Source organism: Eumetopias jubatus, unplaced genomic scaffold (genome assembly GCF_037043125.1).
Source record: "Eumetopias jubatus isolate StellerSeaLion01/CBP00866 unplaced genomic scaffold, mEumJub1_p1.0 scaffold_8, whole genome shotgun sequence".
In the NCBI taxonomy this organism is placed as follows: domain Eukaryota; kingdom Metazoa; phylum Chordata; class Mammalia; order Carnivora; family Otariidae; genus Eumetopias; species Eumetopias jubatus.
This window is the reverse complement of record NW_028274814.1, coordinates 44430369-44454347: the sequence shown is the minus strand read 5'-3', so window position 1 is coordinate 44454347 and position 23979 is coordinate 44430369. Positions and strand designations below refer to the sequence as shown.

Sequence of the window (23979 nt, the reverse complement as noted above, 5' to 3'; positions counted from 1 at the left end):
TTGGACTCTGGGGAGAGGAGGGCAATAGGGGTGTAGGGAGGATGGTCATCCTGCCACCAGAACCCATGGAATACTGAGGGATCTGGGTTTTATTTCTCTGCCACCCTGGCATGCGGGCATGTGGACTGGGGTCCGCTCGGCGTCGGACCCGGAAAGGTCCAGGTGCCAGCCTCCAACTGAACCTTTCATTGGCTTCCTCTCTGCCCTGCCCCGCCCTCCTGACCTCTGTCCCTTCCGTCGAGCCGTCTGATTGGTTGCGCCGCGTCCCCCTGGCGCCTCATTGGCTCTTCTCCCTCGCCCTCCATCCCTGCTCCTGTAGCGGTCTCCGTCTCCCAGCAGAAGACGCAGCCATGAATCCGTTATTCGGCCCCAACCTCTTCCTCTTACAGCAGGAGCAGCAAGGCCTGGCCGGGCCGCTGGGGGACCCTCTGGGAGGCGACCACTTCGCCGGGGGAGGGGACGTGTCCCCGGTGCCGCTCGCCCCGGCCGGCCCGGCTGCTTACTCGCCGCCCGGGCCGGGCCCGGCGCCCCCCGCCGCCATGGCTCTCCGCAACGACCTGGGCTCCAACATCAACGTGCTCAAGACCCTGAACCTCCGGTTTCGCTGCTTCCTGGCCAAGGTGCACGAGCTGGAGCGCCGCAACCGGCTGCTGGAGAAGCAGCTGCAGCAGGCGCTGGAGGAGGGTAAGCAGGGCCGGCGGGGCCTGGCTCGCCGCGACCAGGCCGTGCAGACCGGCTTCGTCAGCCCCATCCGGCCCCTGGGGCTGCCCCTGAGCGCCCGGCCCGCCGCCGTCTGCACCCCTTCGGCGCGGGTGCTGGGCTCGCCCGCGCGTTCGCCAGCCGGCCCCCTCGTGCCCTCCGCGGCCTGCCACTCGTCGCCCTCCACCTCCACCTCCACCTCCTACTCCTCGTCAGCCCGCTTCATGCCCGGCACCATCTGGTCCTTCTCTCACGCCCGCCGTCTCGGTCCGGGACTGGAGCCCACGCTGGTGCAAGGGCCTGGCCTGTCGTGGGTGCATCCCGACGGGGTGGGCGTCCAGATCGACACCATCACCCCCGAGATCCGCGCGCTCTACAACGTCCTGGCTAAAGTGAAGCGCGAGCGGGACGAGTACAAGCGGAGGTAGGGGACCGGGAAGGTGGGGACGGGGTTCAGTGTCATGCCACACGTGGGGCCAAGATCAGGTGTGGATCCGAGAGAGAGAGCAGTGCGGCCCAAGAATCAGGGAGGAATAAGATGAGAGTAAAGTGCCTGCTGTGTAAGGAGGAGCTTGGAAGTAGACGGAGTTGGGTACAGGAAGACGGGGGATCCATAGGGAATGCAGAAGTCGCACTCGTGACAGGAAGAACGATACTCGGAGCGGAGTACTGTGGGGCATACATATTTTTCTTGTGGCTTTTCTTTCTGTCTCATCTAGGCTGCAGTGTTTGGATGACTGTGTTCACTGTGGGATTGTGTGCCGTGTGAAAGGGACACGCGTTTGAGAGGTCACATCTGGGGTACTACTTTGCCTCTCCAGGCTCAGCCCCCAGAGCAGTTTTGTGATAGATGCTCCACATTACTGATCAAAAGTAAGAGACCAGGGATAAATCGTTTTCATTTGGGAATCTAAGTGAAATTAGAAGGGAGTGGTGAGGGGGGCAGGGGCGCTGCATCTGGCAGTGGGCGATCCTGCCACTGCTCCGGGTTTCCCGAAGTGATGTCGATGGAAACTGGGTACCTACTCCAGTTCCATATGAAAGGCTCTGGGACCTCAGAACATTGCTTGAAGTAAGTCAATAAAAGAAAAGTAAAATAAAGAAAAAAGGGAAAAGGGATTCCCTAGGGAAAGGGGAAGGGACTGCTAGTTGTCAGAGGGCTTGTGGAAGCTGGGGGCATCTCTGAATGTGCAAAGAGCCAAAGGATGACAAAATGTGGGTGAAGCCAGCAGAGGAACTGAGTGGGGGAAAGTTGAGAATCTGGACACACCCTGTGAGGATAAGGCAGCTGGGGGGCAGGCCCAGTGCTCTCCGAGGATGAGGATTTGGCTTTCTGCAGGGGACTGGCAGGGTAGCACAGGGGGCCAGGGGAAGGGACGTGTGATGCCGGTGCTGGCTGTATACCAAGTGGCTCCCTTAGAGGCCTGATAACCCAGCCATTAGGAGGGAGCGTGAGCACAGCCAGCTCTCTGTAGACTCCGTGACGGATGCCATGGTTGAGGAGGGAGATGACAGGTCAGAAGGAGGCTTTATTTTGGGAGCAATCAGCTTGAACCTCTTAATGGGCTCCTCTGACCCCTTGTGGGCAGGCTTGGAAACTACCCTAGCAGCCCTGGGTAGCGGACGCCGGTGCGTTGGCTGGGGCTTGGCTGCATGTTCCAGGAGCTTGCCTCTGGGTCTGCCGGAGTCCAGCAGGTCTCAGATCTGTAGGCTCTCTGAGGGTGAGTCCTGTCCTCGGGCTGGCTCCCTTCTCCGTAGCCCATGTTATAAGTGCCTCTGGGAGTCCCAGTTCTCTGAAAGCCGTCATTCAGATGCCACCCAGAACCAGCCTGCCCCAGCCCCTGCCCCTGTAGGAGTTAATTAACACGGTCAGCAGCAGAACACGGACAGTTCTGGAATGCATCCATAACCACAGAAACAACTGCTGTTCTCGGGTATTTGTTTTTTCTTAACTGAAAGAGTGTTTGTCCTTGGTCCAGCTGTCCAGGGCAGCAGAGAGTTATTCCTTGGGGATTGATGAGCTCATCGCTCTGCAGCATGCTGCTGTGCAGAGGGCCCCGCAGCTAGAGTTGTATGGTACGTGACACTGGCAGTTACTCATTCTTCCACCCCAGATCCTGTGCCCTCGTTCTGTTCGCTTTAAAACACCGTGGCTCCTGTCCGTGGCCCAGAAGGCATGGGGATAGCTTGAGCACTAAACTGGGAAGGAGCTGAGGCCTCCTGGGTTCTGTTTTCAGCTCCCCTGCTATGTGCAACCTTGGGTGGATCTCTTCCTCCTGGCCTCCCTTTCTCCAGTGTAGGAATGGACCCTGCTTCCTCACTTTGCTCAAGGATACCGTTTATTTGGGAGGGAGGTCTTTAGTAAAGGTAGAATACACGGAAATTCCTCAAATCCTACTCATGTCAAGGGAACCTTGTAAGTGAGACCAGATTTGAATGGAGGTCAGAAGGAACCTATTTGTGGGAAAGTCTGGCTGGAGAACAAGTAGAATTCTAGTAAGCTTCCAGGGGCACCGGGCTGGCTCAGTCAGGAGAGCATGTGACTTTTGATCTCAGGGTCGTGAGTTTGAGCCCCACACTGGGTGTAGAGATTACTAAAAATAAATAAATAAATAAACTTTAAAGAATTCTAGTAAGCTTCCAGATGATTTATTTTCAGATTTTTTTTTTTCTCTGTAAGATTTTGTTCATCTCAATCCTCCCCTAACTTCCTTACTTAAATTTCTACCTGAATTTGTTGCTTCCTACCCTTCCTGATGCATCTTGCCCAGGGTCATTGTCCCCTTGCCAGTCTTGCTTCCTCCAGGGACTCACAGACTCAGGGGTATGAGGGTACCACATCCCATGCCTTCAGGTTGTCGATGAAGAAACCACAGACCCAGAAAAGATAAATATGTCTTATCTACGAAAATATATAACTTGATGCTGCTAGGGCCCCTCACCGGCCCCAGCCATCTGATGGAGAATACCAGAGCAAAAGGAGGAAGGACAGGGGGGCAGCAAGGAAGGGTGGGCAGAGAGCCAACGGGCCCAGGACCTGGGCTGCATGACGGGCCGGCAGGGTGGCGGCCGGGCTGGCTGCCTCGCCCCTGCCCACGAGGGAGGGGCAGTGGGTGACGCAGAGGAGTTATTATTAGGAACACTGCAGTGCAGAGCCCAGTGAGGAGCAGGAGGGCATGGAGGGAAGAGGTTGTGGTCAGAGCCCAGAGGAGAGAGGAGGGCGAGGTGGGGGAGAGATGGAGGCGGGGGAGGGAGGACAGAGTCCCACGTCTGCAGAATCTGCTTGGTCAGGCTTTCGTTTCCTTGCTGTCCTCTTTGTGGCTTCTGGCCACCTTTCTGATCCCACGGTTTCTCTTGTGGTCCCGTGCCCTCCTTTCTCAGCCTGGAAGAAGTGGCAGGAGGTGATGGGTTGTCTGAATGGGGTCTGAGAAGTTCTCCCAGCCCGGGCACCCTCGCAGAGTCTTGAATCCCCCAGCAGCGTGCTGCCCCCAGCTCGGCCCTTCCGCCTCTGCCACGCCAAGACTTGTGCACTGGTTTGCGGTGGACGCACGTCTAGTGAAAACCCTAGTCCGATGCAGCAGACCCTGCCTGTGGCCAGGGGGTGCCTCTTAGCTGCTTGTGGTCCTAGTCTGGGAGTTCTGGAGCCTGGGAGATGCCGCTTCTAGTTCCCAGCCACCGGATGAACGGATTTTTCCTACTCTGATTTCCCTCGCCCTTGGGGTTTGGGTGCCTGGGACCCCCAGGCTCCTGCTTCCCACTGCTTTCATGCTTCAGGAGCAGCCCCATCACCTCTCCAGGGCTCCTGGACGGGGCTCCGGGAGGGCAGTTTCTGGAGCTTGCGGGGGGATGGACTTTGAGTGTCTCCTACCAGGCTCTTGACCAACCCTGTTGATGTGGTGTGTGTCCTGCAGCTGCCTCTCAGGGTGACACGGCTCCACGGGAGGAGCCCTGGGCTGGTGTGGGCAGGAGGCGGGAGACCGGATCTGTGCCCCTGAAGGTGGCCTGGGGGTCTGGTGCGGGCCTGAGCGGGGAGGAGGCCAGCTGGGCAGCTGGCTGAGCCAGGGCCCGAGCGGGATGGGCGCTGCAAGGGAGGAGAGTGGCAGCAGTTAGTCTTACACGGTTCCTGGGGCGCGGCCCAGAGTTGCCGGGCAGGCAGGAGGCGGGCTTGCACTTGCCAGGAAGCGTGGAGCCACCTGACAGCTGTGGCTGGCCACCCACGGGCCGGCTGGTCCTTACCCATGGCCCCTGTGCACCCCGGGCACCAGAGCTAGAGTGGGAGAGAGGCCTGAGCCGGAGGGGTGAGGAGCGGGGAGCCGCCGGGGCGGGACCCTGCACCTAGGCTCCCTCCCTGTCCCCCATGTCTGCCAGGTGGGAAGAGGAGTACACTGTGCGGATACAGCTGCAGGAGCGAGTGAACGAGCTCCAGGAGGTGAGGGCTGGCCCCCCCCCACCCCCGCTGCACCCCCCCACCCGGGCCTCTCCGGGTCCTTCCTTGCCGGCACCTGCCTCCCGCGTGGGCAGCACCGCTCACGGGGCTTTCTCCCTGACTGCAGGAAGCCCAGGAGGCCGATGCCTGCCAAGAGGAGCTGGCCATGAAGGTGGAGCAACTGAAAGCTGAGCTGGTGGTCTTCAAGGGGCTCATGAGCAATGTGAGTGCAGCCCCCTCACGCCTGCGACCGGGCAGAGCAGGCCTTTCTGGCTTGGGCCTGTGGATTTCCTGGCCACAGCCCTCACCCACCTTGCTGTGCTTCCGTCTCCCCCCGGCCGGCCCCCCACCCCACCCTCATTCAAGAGGAAAGGAAGGAACAAATGCTTGGGTGTTGGTGTCATACGCGAGAGGCAGTATGGCCTGTCAAGCGGTTAGTTAAGGGGCCGGACCCCGGCTTTGCAAGCTGCCTGCAGGGTGGCCTTGGTGAAGGCCTTCTGTGCCCTCTTCTGTGGAATGGGACCGGACAGGCATGTACCCTGGGGGTCCCAGGCACCCAAACCCCAAGGGCGAGGGAAATCAGAGTAGGAGAAATCCGTTCATCCGGTGGCTGGGAACTAGAAGCGGCATCTCCCAGGCTCCAGAACTCCCAGACTAGGACCACAAGCAGCTAAGAGGCACCCCCTGGCCACAGGCAGGGTCTGCTGCATCGGACTAGGGTTTTCACTAGACGTGCGTCCACCGCAAACCAGTGCGCAAGTCTTGGCGTGGCAGAGGCGGACTGGTTGCGGAGATGATAATGCACTTAGGACCGTGCTGGCCCAGACCTCATGCTGAATAAGTGTCGGCCATCCTTCTTCTTGCAATACTTCCTCCACTCTTGTAACTCCCTGCATAAGTTCCAGGGGGGAGCCCCTGCAGGTCCTGGGCCGTGCCCTCCGGGGCTCCCCGTCTGACCAGTGGCCTGAGCAGCCCAGGAGTGCTGTGGGGAGGGCATCCAGGAAAGGGGGGCAGCGGTGGTGTGCGACTGCAGGGATGAGGGTCTTGGTCTTGTCTGGGGTGCCGGCGGCCGCCTCACTGTGCCCCGCATTCCCTGGACAGAACCTGTCTGAGCTGGACACAAAGATCCAGGAGAAGGCCATGAAGGTAGATATGGACATCTGTCGCCGCATCGACATCACCGCCAAGCTGTGCGATGTGGCTCAGCAGCGCAACTGTGAGGACATGATCAAGATGTTCCAGGTGAGGGGACGGGGCTGCCCGCAGACTCCGGGCCCCTGCCCACGCCTGCCCAGTGCCTCAGCTCCTCACGGGAGGGGGCGCAGGCCCTGGCCCTTCCTTCTTGGGGAGCCTCACCCTGGCACTGGGGGCCCTCAGTGGGACTCGGCTGGGGGGCAAGGAACAGCCTCTGAAGAGAAGGTTCGGAAGCTGCCTCTAACACCGTCTCTCCCCTCCCTCCCTCTCCCTCTCCTCTGTCCGCCTCCTCTCCTCTCTTCCTTTCATCTTCTCTTGCTTTCTCCCCAGAAGAAGCTGGTTAGTTTTGCTCTCATGCAAGCTTTTTAACATCCCAGTCCCAGTTTCTAAGCCACACCCGGGCCTTTGGCCGTCAGTTTTGACCTGCTGGGCTTTTGGGCCCCGAGTTCTTCTCCTGTCTCCGTTCTCCTTGCTCTTCCCCCTTTTCTCTACCTTGTTCCCTCTTTGCTTCATTTCTTTCTACACCTTCTCCTCTGGCTTCCCCAGATCTGGATGTGTGATTCAGGTTCTCCTTTGTGTATGCTGCGTCCTCCCCCTCCTTGCAGCCTAAAACTTTCCTTTTAGTTCAGTCATTTCGTTAGAAAGGCTTTTTTTTTTTTTTTTTAAGAAAACAAATCTTCTGTGGCCATTATGCACATCTGATGTGGTCACCCCGGGCCATTTCTCCCCTGATCTTACCGCCCTATTTTCCCGGTTTCTCCTTTTACTTCCTCCTCAGTCTGCAGCCCTGCCCCATCCGTGTGTGTCTGCCTGTCTCTCGGTAACTCCGGTTTCTGTTCCTGTTGTCGTAACTGTGTCTTCTCTCTCTGTCCGCCCCCCCCGCCGCTGGTTCACGCTTCTCTGCCTCCCCCCCCGCGCCCCCCCCCCGCCTTGCCGGCGCCCACCCGCCCTTCTCCTCACGCACCCGGCCTCGTCTCTGTAGTCTCTGCACTTGTCTCCCATTAAGGTCCCATCCATGGGGGGGCGGAAGCGGGAGCGCAAGGCTGCCATCGAGGAGGACACCTCCCTGTCGGAGAGTGACGGGCCCCGCCAGCCCGATGGGGATGAGGAGGAGAGCACAGCCCTCAGCATCAACGAGGAGATGCAGCGCATGCTCAACCAGCTGTGAGTCCCGAGTCCCGCAGGCCCAGCCCTCAGCAGCACACCCCGCCCCCCGAGGCCGGAGGCCCCCCCCAGCCCGGCAGAAAGGCCCCCCGCCCTCCTTGACGGCGGGTTCCCTGTCTTCAGGAGGGAGTATGATTTTGAGGACGACTGTGACAGCCTGACTTGGGAGGAGACTGAGGAGACCCTGCTGCTTTGGGAGGATTTCTCAGGCTATGCCATGGCAGCCGCAGAGGCGCAGGGAGAGGTAACGGCCCCTCCCGGCCTCAGGGCCCCCGCCAGTCCTGCGGACTCCCCGTCCCCTCCCTCGCCTCCCTGCACTCCTTGCTGCTTTCCCTCTGTGGCCTCCACCCTCCACCTGCTTCTCCCTTCTTCCTTTATCCTTTCTTTCTCTGGGCTTTCTCCAGTCTCCTTTAACCGGACTCTCTCTCTCTTCCCCACCTCGGCCCTGTGGAATGCCCCCATCCCACCCTCCCCATTGGCCTCCCCCTTGCTTCCCTTTTCTGCACCAGCAGCAGGAAGACAGTTTGGAGAAGGTGATTAAAGATACGGAGTCCCTGTTCAAAACCCGGGAGAAAGAATATCAGGAAACCATTGACCAGATAGAGGTAAGGCTGGTGGTCTCTGAAGCTGCGGTCCCGGGAACCCCAGACGCCAGGCCTTCTCCTTTCTCTCATGGGGTGGAGCCTTCAGACCTCAGGCTCTGGCGGCGGGTTGGGGGGGGCGGACAGATGTGGGTTCCAGCCTCAGCCCTGTCGCCTCCAACTTCTAACGGGCTGCTTACCCCCTCTGAGCCTGTTTCTTTATTTGTCAGGTGGGATCTTAATCGTACGTCCCTTACAGGCTTGCCTGATATCCGATGAAGGCAGTGCCTGTCTCCTGGGAAGCTTACTGTCCGTGCCGTAGCAGAGACCACTAAGAAGTGGACTCGAACTTTGCTGTTTCTTCAGCTCAGCCTTTCAGTGGATGGAGGACCCTCTGTTGTCATTCCCTAGCCTGCAGGGAGCTTCCTGGGTGGGCAAGGGAAGCTGGTGCTCTAACTTAGAGCTAGGTCTGCAGGGCCGTGGGTGGTGGGTTTGTGGCGCCCTGGGCCCAGGGGCGGTGGGGCGGGCGGGACACGGTTCTCGGCGGCCTCCTGGCCCTGGAGAGGGCCCTTCTCTGAGCCCCGAGTGCCCCGGCTTGCGTGGGCTTCTGTAACTCTCGGCCTCTCTTCAAGCCCACATGGCCTGTTTATACCCTTGCTGCTCTCGCACTGCCGGGCATTTCGAGAAGGAAGTTGACAGATGATTTTCCTACTTGCACATTCCACACGGTCCTGCTCCTTGAAGCTAAACCTGCTTTTGTTTCTTGCCCAGGCAGACAGGCTGAGTTTTAAAGGCCTGCAGCCGGGGTGTCTGCTCCCCACTGAGGAGAGGGGAGGGGGGAGCAGCTTTCTGTCCGCTCCCGGACACCCATCTGGCGGTCTCCCTCTTGTCTTGCAGGAGGATGGCTTTAGGAGGTGTTGGGAGAGCTAGCAGGGGGCTTCGGGTGCACTGCTGGCCCTGATAGTTGCCCATTATCAGCAGTGAAGCCAGGGCCCAGGTGGAAGCAAGGTGGGAGGGAGTTCCTGCCGTCCTGTCTCCTTCCTCTCCATCGAGTCCCGGCACTCCCCGGGCCTCCGGTCCCACCGCGAGGCTGGGGTTTTCAGGGGAGGCTGTTGGGTACCTTGTAGCATGCGGTGGCCGCCTTCCCTCGCGTGTGAAGGAAGGGGACATGTACAGATGTGTAGAGGCAACGGGTGCCGGTCCTAGCCTCGTCTTTGGATAGAATAGATTTGCTTCATTTCCGTCTTTCCCGTCCTCGCGAGGGGTGGGCTCCGGAAGCTAGCCCCTTCCCCTCTGGCTCGCCTGAGCTGGAGAAGCTGGGGTGGGGGCAGCAACCAGGCTGCACAGGAGCGGGGGACCTCCGCCTGTCTTCCCGGCTGAGCAGTCGCACGTCCTGCTGCCCTGGCTCGCTCCCGCGTCCCGGCTCTGCAGCCAGAGCTGCTGTGCAAGCTGCCCCCGCTAGGGCTCCCGAGCCCCCCCCTCCCAGCCGCCATCTCTAACGTCTGGCCCTGTGACCCCGTGACTTTTTTCCCCTGAGTTCCCATCCTCTCCTTGTCCAGTTTGGATTAGTTCTGGGTGGTTTCCTCTATCCAGTTCGGATTATTCACGGGTAGTTTCCTACCCTTTCTCTTTGCTCCCAGGCAGTCAAGCAAATCACCTCCAAGCAGTTTTATTTAGCTTCTCGGTTGGCCCCTGTCCTTTGTACCCAAAACAAAGAGAGGCAGCAGATTGTCTCTGGCCCAGATCTTTCCCGCCTTCGGCCTCTCTCAGCTCTGCATCTGCGAGGGAGGCCGTATTTCCTTGATTCTGAGGCCACGTTTCCCACACGGAACATTTCTTGAGTTGGGATACATCTCAGCTGTTTGACGTTGGGCGCGGCAGCAGTCTTTCCGTGAGGCGCTGGGGGCTCACACGATAGACAAGCGATCAGGGGAGGGTCGAGCCTCTGGCAGCAGGCACGCAGGTCTCCCTTGTGCCGGGAGGCTCGTCGCCACTTCTCGACGTTCACGAAGTCATTTCCCAGCGTGGTGCTGGGCCTGCACAGGCAGAGATGAGTCAGAGCCGTGGCCGGCCTTCCAGAAGCACCCAAATGAGTGAGGGAGTGCAGCGTTGCACGTGGGCCGCGGGAAGCCTGGGGAGGGAGCGCCGCGGGCTCTCTGTCCTGCCCACACTTCGGTTCCTCTCCTCAGGGAGACTCTGTTGTAAGAATGCGGGCCTGTAGCAGAACCTCCGCCTTCCTCTGAAGGCAAAGATTCCCGGGAAAACTAGGAGGAATGATGGTACTGGGGTGCCTTCTGGCTGGTCAGACTGGTTTTTAGATCTGAGCCCTTGCCCACGGCTGCTTGGGCCCCCGCCTGGCGGTGTTCTTGGTGTGTTCGCCTCCTGGGGGTGCGGGGCCAGGGCCCTGCTGACCTGCTCGGCCCTGCCCTGCCCCTTCCACAGCTGGAGCTGGCCACGGCCAAGAATGACATGAACCGCCACTTGCACGAGTACATGGAGATGTGCAGCATGAAACGCGGCCTGGACGTGCAGATGGAGACCTGTCGCCGGCTCATCACCCAGTCGGGAGACCGGTGAGGACCTCTCCTGGGGGCTGGGGCCCGGCCCACCTTCCCCCGTGTGTCTTCCTCCGGGGGCGCATGCAGGGAGGGAGCGCGGTGGGCAAGCCCTGAGCACCCCGAGACTCAGTCCCATCTCGACGTGGGGCTCTTGTGGGAGGGCACCTGGTGTGTCTGGCCCAGCCCGGCAGCCTTCTCTCCCTCAGCAGTGGGGTGATGGGTGGGTGTCCGTTCGTGGCTGGACGGGCTGACACCCCCCAGTGCCGCCAGCTCTGGGGTTCCCCTGGTTAGAAGCAGCTCAAAACTGCCAAGGGACAGAAGCGTGGGGGCAGATTTTTATCTAAAGTCAGGCCCGCAGTTGGTGCATTTGACCCTGTGTAAGTTCTGTCTCTACAAAAAAGTCAATTTTAAAAAGTCACAAAAATACTACAGATAGACATAAAGCTGGGGCCATCAAGCCTGTGCGGTCGGGCTCGGGTAACATCTCTCATACTGCGATTTGAGATATTTCTTTTTTTTTATTTATTTGAAAGAGAGAGAGAGTGAGACAGCACGAGTGGGGGGAGGGGCAGAGGAGGAGGGAGAAGCGAGACCCCGAGATGATCTGAGCCACAGTCAGATGTGGGCACCGACTGAGCCACGCAGGTGTGCCCCTGTGACTTGAGATATTTCTGGACTCCGAGCCTCCTAGAGTCTCCAAGATAAAGACACAGACCATATCCCCCATCAGGACGGGGAGTGAGAGCTTTCTTTCCCCTTCCCGGCTTCCCTCACCCTGCGTCCACCCTCACCCAGGGGGCCCTCCTGTCCTTGCCTGAGATGGTGTTCACCGGCCTGCCCGAGACTAAGGCCACGGGAGAGAGGAATGCCCTCCTCATCAGGATGCCTGCCTGCCCCAGGGTGACAACTGGTGTTTTTTTCTAGAAAGTCTCCTGCTTTCACTGCGGTCCCGCTTAGCGACCCGCCGCCGCCGCCGCCAAGCGAGGCTGAGGACTCCGATCACGATGTCTCATCTGATAGCTCCATGAGATAGGGACCTGCCTCCAGCGCCCTGGGGCCCCGCCGTGCTGGGAAGTCACCGAGGCAGGGGTGGGGGGGTTCACAGCAGGGGAACATCATCCGTCTCGCCGCACCAAGCCTCGCCCCTGGGGACTGGGGCGCTCCTCCCTCGGGCTTCCTGCCTGTGACCTTGGCCTCCAGGGTTCTAAGGTGTCTGGAGCGAGGCTTAGCCCGTCCGTCCCAGGTGACTCCCACCACAGCTGGGGCTCTCCTGCCTTCATGCGTGGGTGGCTGCTACTTTCGCATCTTTAAAATGCTGCCAGAGCGATCATGGTCCCTTACTTTCTCCACTGAGTAAGGAATGTGATCGTCAGATCTTCCTTCCGTTTCTGTGGCCTCAGCCAGTTTATGGTCTGATTCTGTACTGGTGCTACCTGGCCCAGGCACTGGTATGAGGTGGGTGAGGCTGGAGGTTGCATGGCTTATGCAACACATGCTGTGGGAGAGGGCCGCCCCCCCCCCTTGGCGCAGGTGGGAGGACGGACTGGGCAGTGCCCTCCGTCCTCCCTCCGTCGGCCTAGTGCTCGCGGCCATCTGCCTGGGGACTGGGGACAGCAGCGATGTGGCGGCCGCCCTTCCCCCGGGCAGTGCCTGCCTTCGGGGGCCCTTAGTGCCTCCGTTCTGGGTGGCTTCTGGGAATGACTGGGTGCAGCGTCGTGGAGGGAGATGGAAGCCCCTGCTTGTTTCCCAGTCAGCGCTGAGTGGCAGAGAAAAAGGTGAAGCTACTTGTGCGTGCGGGTGTGCGTGCGTGCGTGTGCGCTCAGGGTCTCCATCTCTTCAAGTATCAGCTGAAGATGTGCCTCCTCCGTGTCTGTCACGCACTGAGAGCAACAGGCTAAGATGTCCGGACTTGGAAAAGCTTGGGGGAACCTGGGGCGCGCAAACGAGGACACATCACATCAGTCTGCCTGTCTTGAGGGAGGCTGGGCTGACGTTGGAACGGAATCTTTAATAATAATCAAACTGGAGAGTATTTATCGAACACTTTTGTGTCACTGTTTCAAGCACTTTCTGGTGGCAGCTACCTGATCCCTTCCGGGGGGTAAGGCCCTGCTCTTCGTCACCTGACACACAAGCAGGTGCCAAGTGAAGCTGGGGAGGTTGTAAGTAACTTGCCCTGGTTGAGCCCCAGGTTGAGCCCCAGGTAGACAGTAGATGCAGGGCCTCTGCCCACATGGCTGGTGGCGGCCTGTGAGCCGCCCCTGAAGCCCCCTCCCACAGATGCTGGCTCCCCTTCACACACCCCAGAAGTCCTGGCAGTGGGGGTCACCCTCGTGCTCCTGATCACGGGCTACACAATGCTCAGCTGATGCGAATAGAATCCTTCTAGAGGACCCGGAGGGGCTGGGCCTGGCCTATCATTTCCCAGATAGGAGGAACTAGGGCACACTAAGCAAGTGACCGTGCAGACCTCTCCACTGTGAGGCAGAGTGGAGTCTGCATCCCGGCAGCTGCCCATTGGCAGCCAGGGAGCCAGTCAGGCTGCAGGACTTGCTAGCCCAGTTCCAGAGCCCGACTTCCTGGGCCAAGGTTACCGTCCAGGTGGCTGCAGATAGAACAGCTTTCAGACAGAGGCAGCCAGGTCATCTGGTGACAAAATGGACTTGCCCTCTGATGTGGTCACGTTGGGCCATGTAGCACCTAGGGGCCTTGGGGGGATACTAAGCCAAAGTGAAGACCAAGCCCAATGGCTCTTAGAAGTGAGTGCAGTGCACGCACCTTTGTGAGGGATGCTCTCGGTTATGCCCAAGACGTCCGGTGGAGCTTATGCCTGGTTGGGGTATGCTGGGCCTTTCTTGGGTACTGTCCGCAAGATTGATTTCTCTTGGGCACCCAGCCTAGCTCCCCTCCCCTTTATCCCAGACCTCGGAATAAGCTAGAAAACCCAAAGAGTTGGCTGGGTACAGTATACTTTATTGATGGTACATGACAAGGTAGGGCTCCCCAAGCCCCTCCCCTTCTTCAGGGGGTCTGGGATGGAAACGGTGGAGGTCGGGAGATTCTCAGTGTTTTGCGGGGTAAGTTGGGGCAGGGACTCCCCAGCAGCTGAGGGCCTCTCTCTTCCTCTTGCTCTCGCTGGGGCTGGTGGTCCAGGGAGCTCTTACTCCTTGGAGGCCATGTGGACCATAAGGTCCACCACCCGGTTGCTGTAGCCGAATTCATTGTCATACCTGGAAAGATCAAGAGTGAAAGGCTATTTTCTCGAACCGGCCACCAGAGGGCGCCAGACGCTTGTCACATCCTGAGGTGTTGCTCCACACCCGGCCCCATACCAGGAAATGAGCTTGACAAAGTGGTCGTTGAGAGCAATGCCAGCCCCGGCATCGAAGGTGGAGGAGTGGGTGTCACTGTTGAAGTCGCAGGAGACGACCTGGTCCTCAGTGTACCCCAGGATGCCCTTGAGGGGGCCCTCTGACGCCTGCTTCACCACCTTCTTGATGTCGTCATATTTGGCCTGACAAGGTACAACCGAGATGGTTATTCAGGTTCCAATCTTGCCCGTTTCCCCCAGACGCCAATCCCTAGCGCACCACCTTCTCCAACCCCCACTTACAGCTTTCTCCAGGCGGCAGGTCAGATCCACGACAGACACGTTGGGGGTGGGGACACGGAAGGCCATGCCAGTGAGCTTCCTACAGATGGGGGGGGAGGGGGGGAGGAGGGAGAACGGGGTCAGCACCAGTCCTCCGCCCACCCCCCCCCCCCAAGACCCCCGGAGCAGGAAAGCAGCAAGGAGCCTCACCCGTTCAGCTCAGGGATGACCTTGCCCACAGCCTTGGCAGCACCAGTGGAAGCAGGGATGATGTTCTGGGCAGCCCCTCGGCCGTCGCGCCACAGCTTCCCAGAGGGACCGTCCACGGTCTTCTGGGTGGCAGTGATGGCATGGACGGTGGTCTGCAAGCGCGGGAGAAAGAGTGAGGGCCTGTGCAGTACTTATCACCTCACCCACCCTTGGGAAGAATTAAGGGGCAGAGTGACCTGACCTTGGAACCCCCAGGGCCCCGTGGCCAGCCCCCCACCCAGCCCAGGACCGTGTCCTAAGCAGAGAGAAAGACGTAATCCTGGGTGAGAAATCAATGGGCTCTGCGCGCTTGCCCCAGCACTCGTACCATGAGTCCCTCCACGATGCCGAAGTTGTCATGGATGACCTTGGCCAGAGGAGCCAAGCAGTTGGTGGTGCAGGAGGCATTGCTGAAAAGAGGGAGGCACGTCAAGGGCGAGCAGGTCCATCTTGCCACACACAGTTATTTTCCGGCCACTTCTCCATTCCTCTCCCCTCTGCCAAGCTTACCTGACAATCTTGAGGGAGTTGTCATACTTCTCGTGGTTCACACCCATCACGAACATGGGGGCGTCGGCAGAGGGAGCAGAGATGATGACCCTCTTGGCCCCGCCCTTCAAGTGGGCCTGCAGCAGAGGAGTCATGACAATGACAATCCAGGCCCTCCCTTTCCTGGTCTGAGCCTGCAGTCCCCACGCTTCCCGCTGTACCAAATCCCAGGGTCACCGCTCCCATCTTTAAGTCTCCCTGGCACTCACCCCAGCCTTCTCCATGGTGGTGAAGACCCCAGTGGACTCCACAACATACTCAGCACCAGCATCACCCCACTTGATGTTGGCGGGATCTCGCCTACAAGGGCAGGCAAGACGCCCAGTTCAGGGACGTGAGGTACTATGCACCCAAGGGGGTCCTCCCAACCTAGTACCTCCCTCAAAGCCAAGTTCTTCTGTTCCGTCTTCCACACTTACTCCTGGAAGATGGAGATGGACTTTCCATTGATGACAAGCTTCCCGTTCTCAGCCTTGACTGTACCGTGGAATTTGCCATGGGTGGAATCATACTGGAACATGTAGACCTGGAGGGCGGGGAGGGGGAGGGGCAGTGAGGGGCGGCACTTCAGCCAGGCTCTGCAGAGCTCCGACGCCTGCAGGGGCAGCACTCACCATGTAGTTGAGGTCAATGAAGGGATCATTGATGGCGACAATATCCACTTTGCCAGAGTTAAAAGCAGCCCTGGTGACCAGGCGCCCAATACGGCCAAATCTGAGAAAGACAAGGGGCGAGGAGGAATGAGGCGGGGGGCGGGGGGGGGGGGAATCCTCCTGGGCATGGAGGCAGCCCAACTCCTCCTCTTTCAGGGGTTAGAGGATGGCACTTCCTGGGCACCAGAAAAGTCCCAGAAGATCTAATTTTATCCTGCGAAACCCGCCGGGACAGCCTGGCTTTACAGCCTGCCCAAGAGGTGATTAGGTTCAAACACCTGCCCAACTCCCCAGCGTCTTCAAGTCCTACCAGGAGAAACAGCAGTGCAGGACATGGTCTGGCCACTGGGCATTTACCACCCCCACTATCTGTGCCCGGAGAATGCTTATGCCGGTCTGGCGCAGCTTCAGGATACACCCTCTGGGCAGGCAGCAGAGACTTGCACACTTAGCAATACCAAGCTCAAAGGGCAACAGTAAAGGTCAGAAATTAACTGGATGGGGAAAGCCCATCCCTTCCTCCAAAACGGAAAGAGGAGTAAAAGGAGCACTTCCCCACCCCCAATCTCAGGGCTTTAGCGTGCGAAGCTACCTGTCCTCGCAAGCCCTCTTCTAAAAATCAGAAGCAAAAGCAACAGATGTGTGTGTGTGTGTCTGTGAGAAGTAAAAGAGAGTAGAAGCCCAGGCCCCCAGCTGCAGAAAGGTCAGGCAGCTATATTTAACCCCAGATTAGAGTGGAGTGGGGATCTGATTTCCGGAAGATGGAATGGGGAGAAGGGCAGGATGCCCACGGCTCACAGACACCTAATCCTCCCCGTGACCTTTATAGCCTTGGCCCTTAGGGTTGGGTCAGCTCTAGGCATCGAAGGAAGAAGGGTGCTTGGAGGAGAGCCAGTGTGATGGCAGGGGCTGCCACCACAGGAGCCATTTTGTGGTGGAAAATTTCTAACTACCCATGACTCAGCTCCCCCAACATGGCACTAAGCTGCAGCTACCACACCTCTCCGCATAAAGAAAAAAAAGAAAAAAACACAGGACTCCCCCATAGCCAGGTTTCTGATTCATCAGAGGCTCATCTAGGAAGAGCATCCCTGAGGGAAATCTGGTTGGCAGCTTAGGGGATGGTGTGTGGTCAGAGTTCTGAAGTCCAGCTCTTTCGAGAGCAAGGCTGCGGGAAGCCTTGCCTCACCTGGCTTAGAGGACAGAGGCGACTCCACCCCACTGAGGCAGGCCGAGGAGCGTTAGTCATAGACGAGGAAGGAGGAACAGTAAAGAGCTACGGGAGGTTTCCTAACGGTGGTTCCTTCACTTCCTTCCCCGTTGCAACATGGCGGCTGGGTTACCGCAAACGAGCGGTCCCGGCGGGCTGCGCACCCAGCCGAGGTCCGGGAGCCCGGGGCCGCGCCGGCGAGGTGGCGGGGGAGGGGAGGCTGGGGGGGAGGGGCGCCTCCCCGGCACGTGACCCCGCAGGGCGCGAAAGCAAAGAAAGAAGCCCCGGCCGGGGGATTAAGGGGATGTATCCTAAGCCGGGAGGGCGGCACTCCCTCGGATCCGAGGCAGGTGGGAGGGGAAGGCTGCGGGCGGCTCGAGCCGGCAGGGGCGGCGTTGCGGGAGGCGCCACAGCCGGGGATGGGGTGGGGGCCACGAGGCCCTTTGCGGCGGGAGACTCCTTCAGGTCAGAGCGCCGACCTTGAGTTCTCCTTGCGGGGGGCGGGTAGGACCACCGCACTCACGTCCCCCACCCACGCGCTCACCCGGGCCGCAGGGTTCGATGCCCCCCACCCCAGGCCCGAACTCACCCGTTCACTCCGACCTTCACCATCGTGTCTCAGGGACGCGGCTGCGGGGAGAGGAAGGCGAGCATTAGAGCGCAGGGGCGGGCGGGGGCGGACGGCGGCTGCAGTCCGGCCGCTGCCCTCCCCTCCCCCCAGGCCTCCATTCCCACCCAGCGCTCGGGCACGTCCGTCCTCCCGCCCCTGCAATGCGGAGGTCCGGCCGGGCACGCCCGACCCGCGGCCGCGCAGCCCAACCCGGGTCCACGAGCACCCCGGGCCCCCTTCGGAGCCGTGCCCAGGCCTCTCGCGGCTCTCCTCCGCCTGGCTTAGCCGGGCTTTACCTGGCACTGCACCAGAATTTGCGGCTGTCTGTCGAACGGGGAGGAGCAGAGAGCACCAGCGGAGCCTGCAGTCTCAATTTATAGCGCCGGGGCGGGGCGGGAGGGGGCGTGGGGGCGCGGGCCCCGCCTCCCGCCGGCTCGCCCAGTCGGGGCCCAAGGGCGCGGAGGCCCTGAGCTACGTGCGCCCGTAAAGCTTCGAGTAGCCGGGCCCAATTTTTTTTTTTTGGACCCGCCCGCTTCTTCCCGTGTGCACGCACCAAACGTGTGGGCTAGTGACGGAGTGGGGGAGGGGACTGAGACCAGCCTAAGGGGAGGAGGTGATCGCTAATGGCACTCGTGGGCATCCTGTGGGCATGCAGGAGACTTTGGACCCCAGGACCGGGCTCCTGGTGACAACGGAAAGCCTCCGGGAGCCAGGGCCATCAAAATTGCTGCACAGATGAAACGGGAGGATTTTGGGAACTGGTGGGATGGGGAATTGGAGCCGGAGCCGGGACCCCTCGCGGTTGCACGCGGCCACTTCCCGTCCCCTTTCTTTCAGAGGCCGAGAGGCGGGAAGGTTGAGGAACTTCTCCTCAAGTCTCTTCGGTAGTGGCGGGGGAACCGCAGAGGAAAAGGCCCGGGAGGGGTCCGCCTGCCTCCTGCCGGGCTCTGCCCAGCCCCCACTTCCCCCTCTCCAGGCCCTGGCTCCCCGCCTTCCTGGGCCGGGGGCCTGGAGAGGAAGGAGGCTCGGGAGGTGGCTGGGGGTTGGGGGGAGGTTTCTGCACTGAAGGTCACGCTGTCCTGCAAGCTCGGGCAGCCGGGAGAGCTGATAATTGGGGCGGACAAACCAGGCCCTGTGTGCACCAGCTGTACCAGCTGCTCTCCCCCAGGCGGGGCTGGGCCGCAGGGGGAGGACGCAAGGCCGGAGGCCTCCCACAGAGTCGCTGCTGGGAGACCTGAGTGCTGTGCTGCCCAGGCCGGGAGACAGTGCCCCTTTCACCGTCCCCAGCCCCGGCCAGAGAGGGGGACGTGAGGGCGGAAGTCCCTCCCCATCCTGGGACGTGCCGGCCAGCCCCAGAGCCAGGGACTCCCCTTTCCTGCCTGCGCGCCCCGGGGATGTTGGGGGCAGGGTGAGGAGTCCAGAAGAGGGAAAGAATTGGGAGGTCTTGGGCACGTGGTGGGAACCGGCCCCCAGCCCCACGCGAGGTAGAGGGAGGGATCCATTCTCTTCCAACAATCGGGAGCCCCAGCTGTGCCGGTTTTGCCAGCTGAGGATGGAAGAAGGGCTCCGTTCAGAATGCTTGAGCCGAGAACGAGGGTTTGGAAGGGGGGGGGTGGAATGGACATGGCCGATCAGCAGGTGCTGGGGGCTGGGGATCCAGGGACCTCTTTGCTGGCCCAGCGTAACCTGAGACCAGCCCCCTTTTCTAGCTGGAGTCTGCGGCTAAGTTTAGCCCGCCTGGTGATAACCTTTGCTTAAAAGGCAGAGAGCTTGCTCTCCCGCACCCCGACTCCAACCCCCCAGTCCCTGCCCTTTCTGGGATTGCCCTCCCTCCTTGGGGCCCCAGAGCCAAATCTGTGTCTGCCTGGCAGCCATGTGCATGGTCAGTTCCCAGGCTTTTCACAAACCCCAAGAGCAGGGCCAGAGGGCACCTAATGGTGATGGGACAAGGGAAGCGCCACAAGCAATGGGCTGGGGCCTGGGGTAGGGACTCAGCTGCTAACCTTCCATTCCTGCTCAGGCTCAACCAGGACCATTAACCCTTTCCCTTCAGAGCCCCTCCATGCTCCCACACTACCTAGAATGTGTGGCTGAGCTCCCATCTCCCCTTTTGCCACATGCATGTCCTTTCTCATTAGTGTCTTCTGCCAAAAAGGGAGCTCGGTGCCCATGGAGCATTACCGATGCAGTCTGCCGTTGTCATGACAGCAAAGACACCAGTGTCTTCATGAGAGCACACTTGCTGCCTCCTGGTCCAGGTGACTCAGCAGAGCAGACTTGGGGAGCTGAGGGGGTGGGCAGGCTAAAGCAGTGCCTGTGTGAGGTGCTGACTTCCCACAGACCCCGTAACAGTCAGGCGATGCCTTGGTAGGCAGACAGTCTCCAGAGATGGTGGAGGGGACCTGATCTTCCATCGGCCTGGTGGTCACCTGTCAGTCACCTGTCCCAGAGTCGGACTCGGGGAGCACAAATGGGGGAGGGGAGCACAGAGACCAGCCCCTGGTCTAGAGGGGTTTCTCCACCTCAGCACCACAGATTGACGCTTTGCGCTGAATCATTCTGTTGTGGGGTCTGTCTTCTGCATGATACCTTATCTAGCAACATCCCTGGTCTCTCCCCACTAGATGCTGATAGACAGCATCCCTCCCACCTAGGTTGTGACGACAAAAAAATTTCTAGGCATTGCCAAATGTCTCCTGGAGGGCAAAACCGCCCCCAGGTGGAGCGCGTTGATCTGGAGACTAGACACTGCGTGCTTCGCTGCTCCTGTCACTTGTGCAGTGTGGGGAGGTCGAGAAGGGGAAGGTGAGGCACCGAGGGAGAATGGAGCTTATCCGATCTTGAGATAGGCCCCAGGACTTTGGGGCTCCTCTTTCTGGATTGATAATCCTCTCCCTGCCTCCCGCATCTGGTCCAATGTGAAAGATGAAACAGACAAGCCTAGGAAAATGTCTAAAAGTATATAAAAACATTTATTCACTAGGAAACAAGGAGACTGGCAGACATATATTCCAGTGAAAGCAGCTCAATTCAGTTCAGCTGGGCTAGTTTAAGAGAGACGCTTTACATTATAAAGACCATTATATATTAAAAAGACAAGAAGACAGGCAAACAAGTATTTTACAAGAGCAATGGACTTCTAGGTCACACCACAAGGCACCCTGCACAGCAGGGACAGGAACAGGCAACATGACCTCTTAGGGCCTGTGCCTTCGAGGAGGTGCTCGGCGGATGGGTGTGGTCTTCTTGGGTGTCTCATCTTCTGTCATCTCTGCTGAAAGCTCTACTCAGAGGATTGGAGGAATGAGAAAAAGCTGAGTCACAAAGATGGTGAAAAGTAGATCTCAGGCAACAAGTGGGACGGCCCCAGACCACGCAGCAGAAACAAAACCCAAACTGTGTGCGGGGAAGACACCTCGGGGGAGGGGGTGGAGACAATCTACACAGCAGGACCCCAGCAGAACCGGCCTCACCCCCCCAAATTACGCCCCCTCTGGACCAAGGCCGGGAGGGAGCATCATACCTTCCTCGCTGGACTCATCACTCGAGAAGACGATTCTGGGTTTCTTTTTTGAAACTCGCTGTTGAGTGTTTTGATGCCGATGGGCAATACGGCAGGGCTTGGGGGTGACAAAGTCACCGTCTGATGAGGCTGCAGAAGCCAGATGCTGGTGCCGCTTAGAAACTGGAAAAGGCAGAGACACGAGTCCCCAAAAAAGGAACCTCTGAGAGGAGGGCCGGATCTCTCACCCGTGAGGCTGTCTCACATACCAGTGGACGGTTTCTTGGCTGATGGGGCTCTCTGGCTACCCCCTTGGCCAACCTCAAGGTCTTCTACTGCATCCAACCCTCTGGTGTGGCAGACCCGAAGCTTCTGTTCGAATTCATCTATTATAGCCTGGAAGGGAAGAAGAGACGAAGAGCAGGCCTGGAGACACAGTTACTTCTATGATGGAAAAGAGACAAGTCCATGCAGACATGGTGAAAACTTAAATGTAGATCACCGAGAGAACCTAAGCTGAGAGGGGTACATACTGCATGACTGCAAATATAGGATGTTCTGGAAAAGGCAAAACTGTGGCAACAGTAAAACAAATAAATGGTTGCCAGGGGTTGGGGGGACAGAGGGTCAGTGGGGGAGCAAAGAGGACTTCTTTGGCAGTGAAACTGCACCGTATGATACTAGAATGATGGACACAGGGCATTACACACTTGTCCAAACCCAGAGAATGCACACCAAGAGTGACTTAGGGACTTTGGGTGATAATGATGTGTCAACACAGGTTCCTCAATTGTAGCAAATGTGCCACTTTGGTGGGGGACGTTGATCGTGGGGAAGGCTGTACATGTGTGGGGGCAGGGGGCATATGGAAGAATTCTGTACCTTCCACTCAATTTTGCTTTTGCACCTAAAACTGCTCTAGAAAATAAAGTTTATTTTAAAAAAGATAAAAAGAAACAAACGGGAATTGGAGACGGAAAGAGCCAGTCTCAGGCGGTGCCGGTGACTTGGCTGCAGTGCGGGCTGGGGCAGGTGAGGCGGGCTGGGCCAGTGTTTGGAGGGCGGCGGGCAGCCAGGCTCACCTTGCCCTCGGGCTTGGCCCCACGCCGCAGCTTGCCCACGACCGACAAAAAAGCACTGAAGATGGACTCATCTGACAGTTTATCCCCAAAGCAGTCAAAGTTGTCCAGCATCTTGCGGAGGCCTCGCTCTGTGAGGGGCAGCTGTGACACGCAGTAAGCCAGGTCCCGGTACTGCCGCTCAGTCCTGCAGACGGCAAGGGCCTCGTGAGGAGCCGCGGGGCGGAGAGGCAAAGGCCCATCCTTCCTCGGCAGGCTCCCACGGCCTCAGGGCTGCCCCAGGGGGACGGCAGCCTACCGGGCTGTGCGGAAGCGCGGGCATAGCTTCTCCACCAGGCTCTCGGTCTGCTTGTCCTTGGTGATGTAGGAGAGGAGCTGCCTGAGGGAGGGGAGATGTGGGCGTGTGAGGTCCCAGGGGCAGCCATCCCTCCCCCAGCACCAGCCCTCTGTCACCCTCCTGGCCATTCCTCCTGCCCTCTTCCTGTGCCCTCAGAAAAAGGTCCGCCCCACCCCCAGAGACATGTTCACCGAGAATGGGAATTTATAACAAAAAGCAGCTGCCGGATGGTGAGGACCACTGTGTGACTACCACGTTAGAAACGTGATTGTGCTGCATCCTCTCAAGAACTAAGGGGCAAGTATCCTAGGCCTCATTTCCTAGAGGAGGAACAGGCACAGAGAGGTTAAGTCAACGCTCAAGGCCATATAGCTAAAAAGTAGCAGAGCTAGAATTCAAACACAGGTTTGTCTGATTCCTAAGCATGTGCTACATGAAAAATGTGCTCCTGGGCCCAGGGAACCGTACTTCATGATGGTGTGGAAAGGCTCTTCCTCCACCCCTCCCTCGGGGTCTGACAGGCGGCTGATGATATCTGGAAGGAGGTTATAGATCGCATTGCCCTGGGAGAGAGAGTTACGTTAGAGAGACGGTGGTGTGCCTGTTCCCTCAGCAGCTGCCTGGTTGCCTCTCACCTTGTGGGAAAGCTCATTGAAGAAGTTCTTGGCCAGGGCAGCGATCTGAGGCACGGGGTCGATGAGCAGCACGGCCATCTCGCTCACCTGCCCCTTTACCTTCACCATGTCCTTTAGAATCAGGTGGGTCATCACCAGCCCCGCCGTTCTCCGAACTTGCTGAGCTGGGTCCCGGAGCCTGAGAATGAAATCTTAAGTCACTGGGACCAACGCTGGCAGGAAAGGCCCTCAGCAGGAATCTATTACCCCTTCTTCTTCTTCTTCTTTTTTTTTTTTTGAGTAAACTCTACCCCCAACGTGGGGCTTGAACTCATGACCCCAAGATCAAGAGTCTTTTTTTTTTTTTAAAGATTTTATTTATTCATTTGCGAGAGAGACAGAGAGAGAACAAGCAGGGGGAGAGGGAGAAGCAGACTCCCTGCTGAGCAAGGAGCCCGATGCGGGACTCGATCCCAGGACCCTGGGATCATGACCTGAGCCGAAGGCAGTCGCTTAACAACTGAGCCACCCAGGTGCCCCCCAAGATCAAGAGTCTTATGCTTGGGGTGTCTGGGTGGCTCAGTCGTTAAGCGTCTGCCTTCGGCTCAGGTCATGATCCCAGGGTCCTGGGATCGAGCCCTGCATCGGGCTCCCCGCTCAGCGGGAAGCCTGCTTCTCCCTCTCCCACCCCCCCTGCTTGTGTTCCCTCTCTCACTGTCTCTGTCAAATAAATAAATAAAATCTTTAAAAAAAAAAAAAAAAGAGTCTTATGCTCTACTGATTGAGCCAGTCAGGTGCCCTTCTATTACCCCTTCTTAATGTGACATCCTAGAAGCAGTTAGAAAATGGATTGGGGAAAGAGGCCAAGCTTGTAGCCAAGGCTTTGGATAAAGGCGCCAATCCCTTTGGGGCCATATTTAGCCAGGGCCTGTACAGGTCAAGTATCAAGCAGATGTTCAGGG

General features: G+C 58.9%; 3 protein-coding genes across 5 annotated transcripts in view; 1 reads left to right on the top strand and 2 right to left on the bottom strand.

Moving 5' to 3' along the window:
• Positions 1 to 310: 310 nt before the first annotated feature.
• Positions 311 to 12663, top strand: IFFO1 (intermediate filament family orphan 1). Of its 2 annotated transcripts, none has more exons than XM_028121021.1 (9): positions 311 to 1123; positions 5068 to 5128; positions 5253 to 5348; positions 6227 to 6367; positions 7326 to 7483; positions 7607 to 7727; positions 7996 to 8088; positions 10507 to 10637; positions 11547 to 12663. In XM_028121021.1, exons 1-9 carry the CDS (start codon positions 351 to 353, stop codon positions 11653 to 11655), a joined length of 1683 nt encoding a protein of 560 aa, XP_027976822.1. In that variant the 5' UTR covers positions 311 to 350; the 3' UTR covers positions 11656 to 12663. The 2 variants fall into 2 exon arrangements, with proteins under 2 accessions (XP_027976822.1, XP_027976821.1); XM_028121020.1 differs by having other exon boundaries at positions 7993 to 8088.
• A 906-nt stretch (positions 12664 to 13569) lies between these two features.
• Positions 13570 to 15721, bottom strand: GAPDH (glyceraldehyde-3-phosphate dehydrogenase). The gene is made up of 9 exons (XM_028121022.2): positions 15627 to 15721; positions 15432 to 15538; positions 15222 to 15312; positions 14974 to 15089; positions 14792 to 14873; positions 14425 to 14576; positions 14236 to 14314; positions 13955 to 14136; positions 13570 to 13852 (listed from the first exon to the last, which is right to left on the bottom strand). The coding sequence occupies exons 1-9, from the start codon at positions 15627 to 15629 to the stop codon at positions 13783 to 13785; spliced, it is 882 nt and encodes a 293-aa protein (XP_027976823.2). The 5' UTR covers positions 15630 to 15721; the 3' UTR covers positions 13570 to 13782.
• A 4717-nt stretch (positions 15722 to 20438) lies between these two features.
• Positions 20439 to 23979, bottom strand: part of NCAPD2 (non-SMC condensin I complex subunit D2) — a 28996-nt gene continuing 25455 nt past the window's right edge. For both annotated transcript variants that reach the window (XM_028121147.2, XM_028121148.2), the window contains exons 26-32: positions 23039 to 23216; positions 22872 to 22966; positions 22365 to 22445; positions 22070 to 22253; positions 21257 to 21383; positions 21009 to 21170; positions 20439 to 20768 (exon numbers count right to left, since the gene is read on the bottom strand). In XM_028121147.2, the coding sequence (XP_027976948.1) occupies positions 20683 to 20768; positions 21009 to 21170; positions 21257 to 21383; positions 22070 to 22253; positions 22365 to 22445; positions 22872 to 22966; positions 23039 to 23216 (913 nt within the window). In that variant the 3' untranslated portion in view covers positions 20439 to 20682. The remainder of the gene's footprint in view (positions 20769 to 21008; positions 21171 to 21256; positions 21384 to 22069; positions 22254 to 22364; positions 22446 to 22871; positions 22967 to 23038; positions 23217 to 23979) is intronic.

Excerpts from the sequence above, each read along its gene's own strand:
- IFFO1 (XM_028121020.1), top strand. The coding sequence starts at position 351 with ATGAATCCGTTATTCGGCCCCAACCTCTTCCTCTTACAGCAGGAGCAG. Across the intron at positions 8,089-10,506 it reads AAACCATTGACCAGATAGAG|CTGGAGCTGGCCACGGCCAA; the intron begins GTAAGGCTGGTG and ends CCCCTTCCACAG. Across the intron at positions 10,638-11,546 it reads ATCACCCAGTCGGGAGACCG|AAAGTCTCCTGCTTTCACTG; the intron begins GTGAGGACCTCT and ends GTTTTTTTCTAG.
- GAPDH (XM_028121022.2), bottom strand. Across the intron at positions 15,313-15,431 it reads TCCATCTCCATCTTCCAGGA|GCGAGATCCCGCCAACATCA; the intron begins GTAAGTGTGGAA and ends CTGCCCTTGTAG. Across the intron at positions 14,577-14,791 it reads GCATCGTGGAGGGACTCATG|ACCACCGTCCATGCCATCAC; the intron begins GTACGAGTGCTG and ends CCGCGCTTGCAG.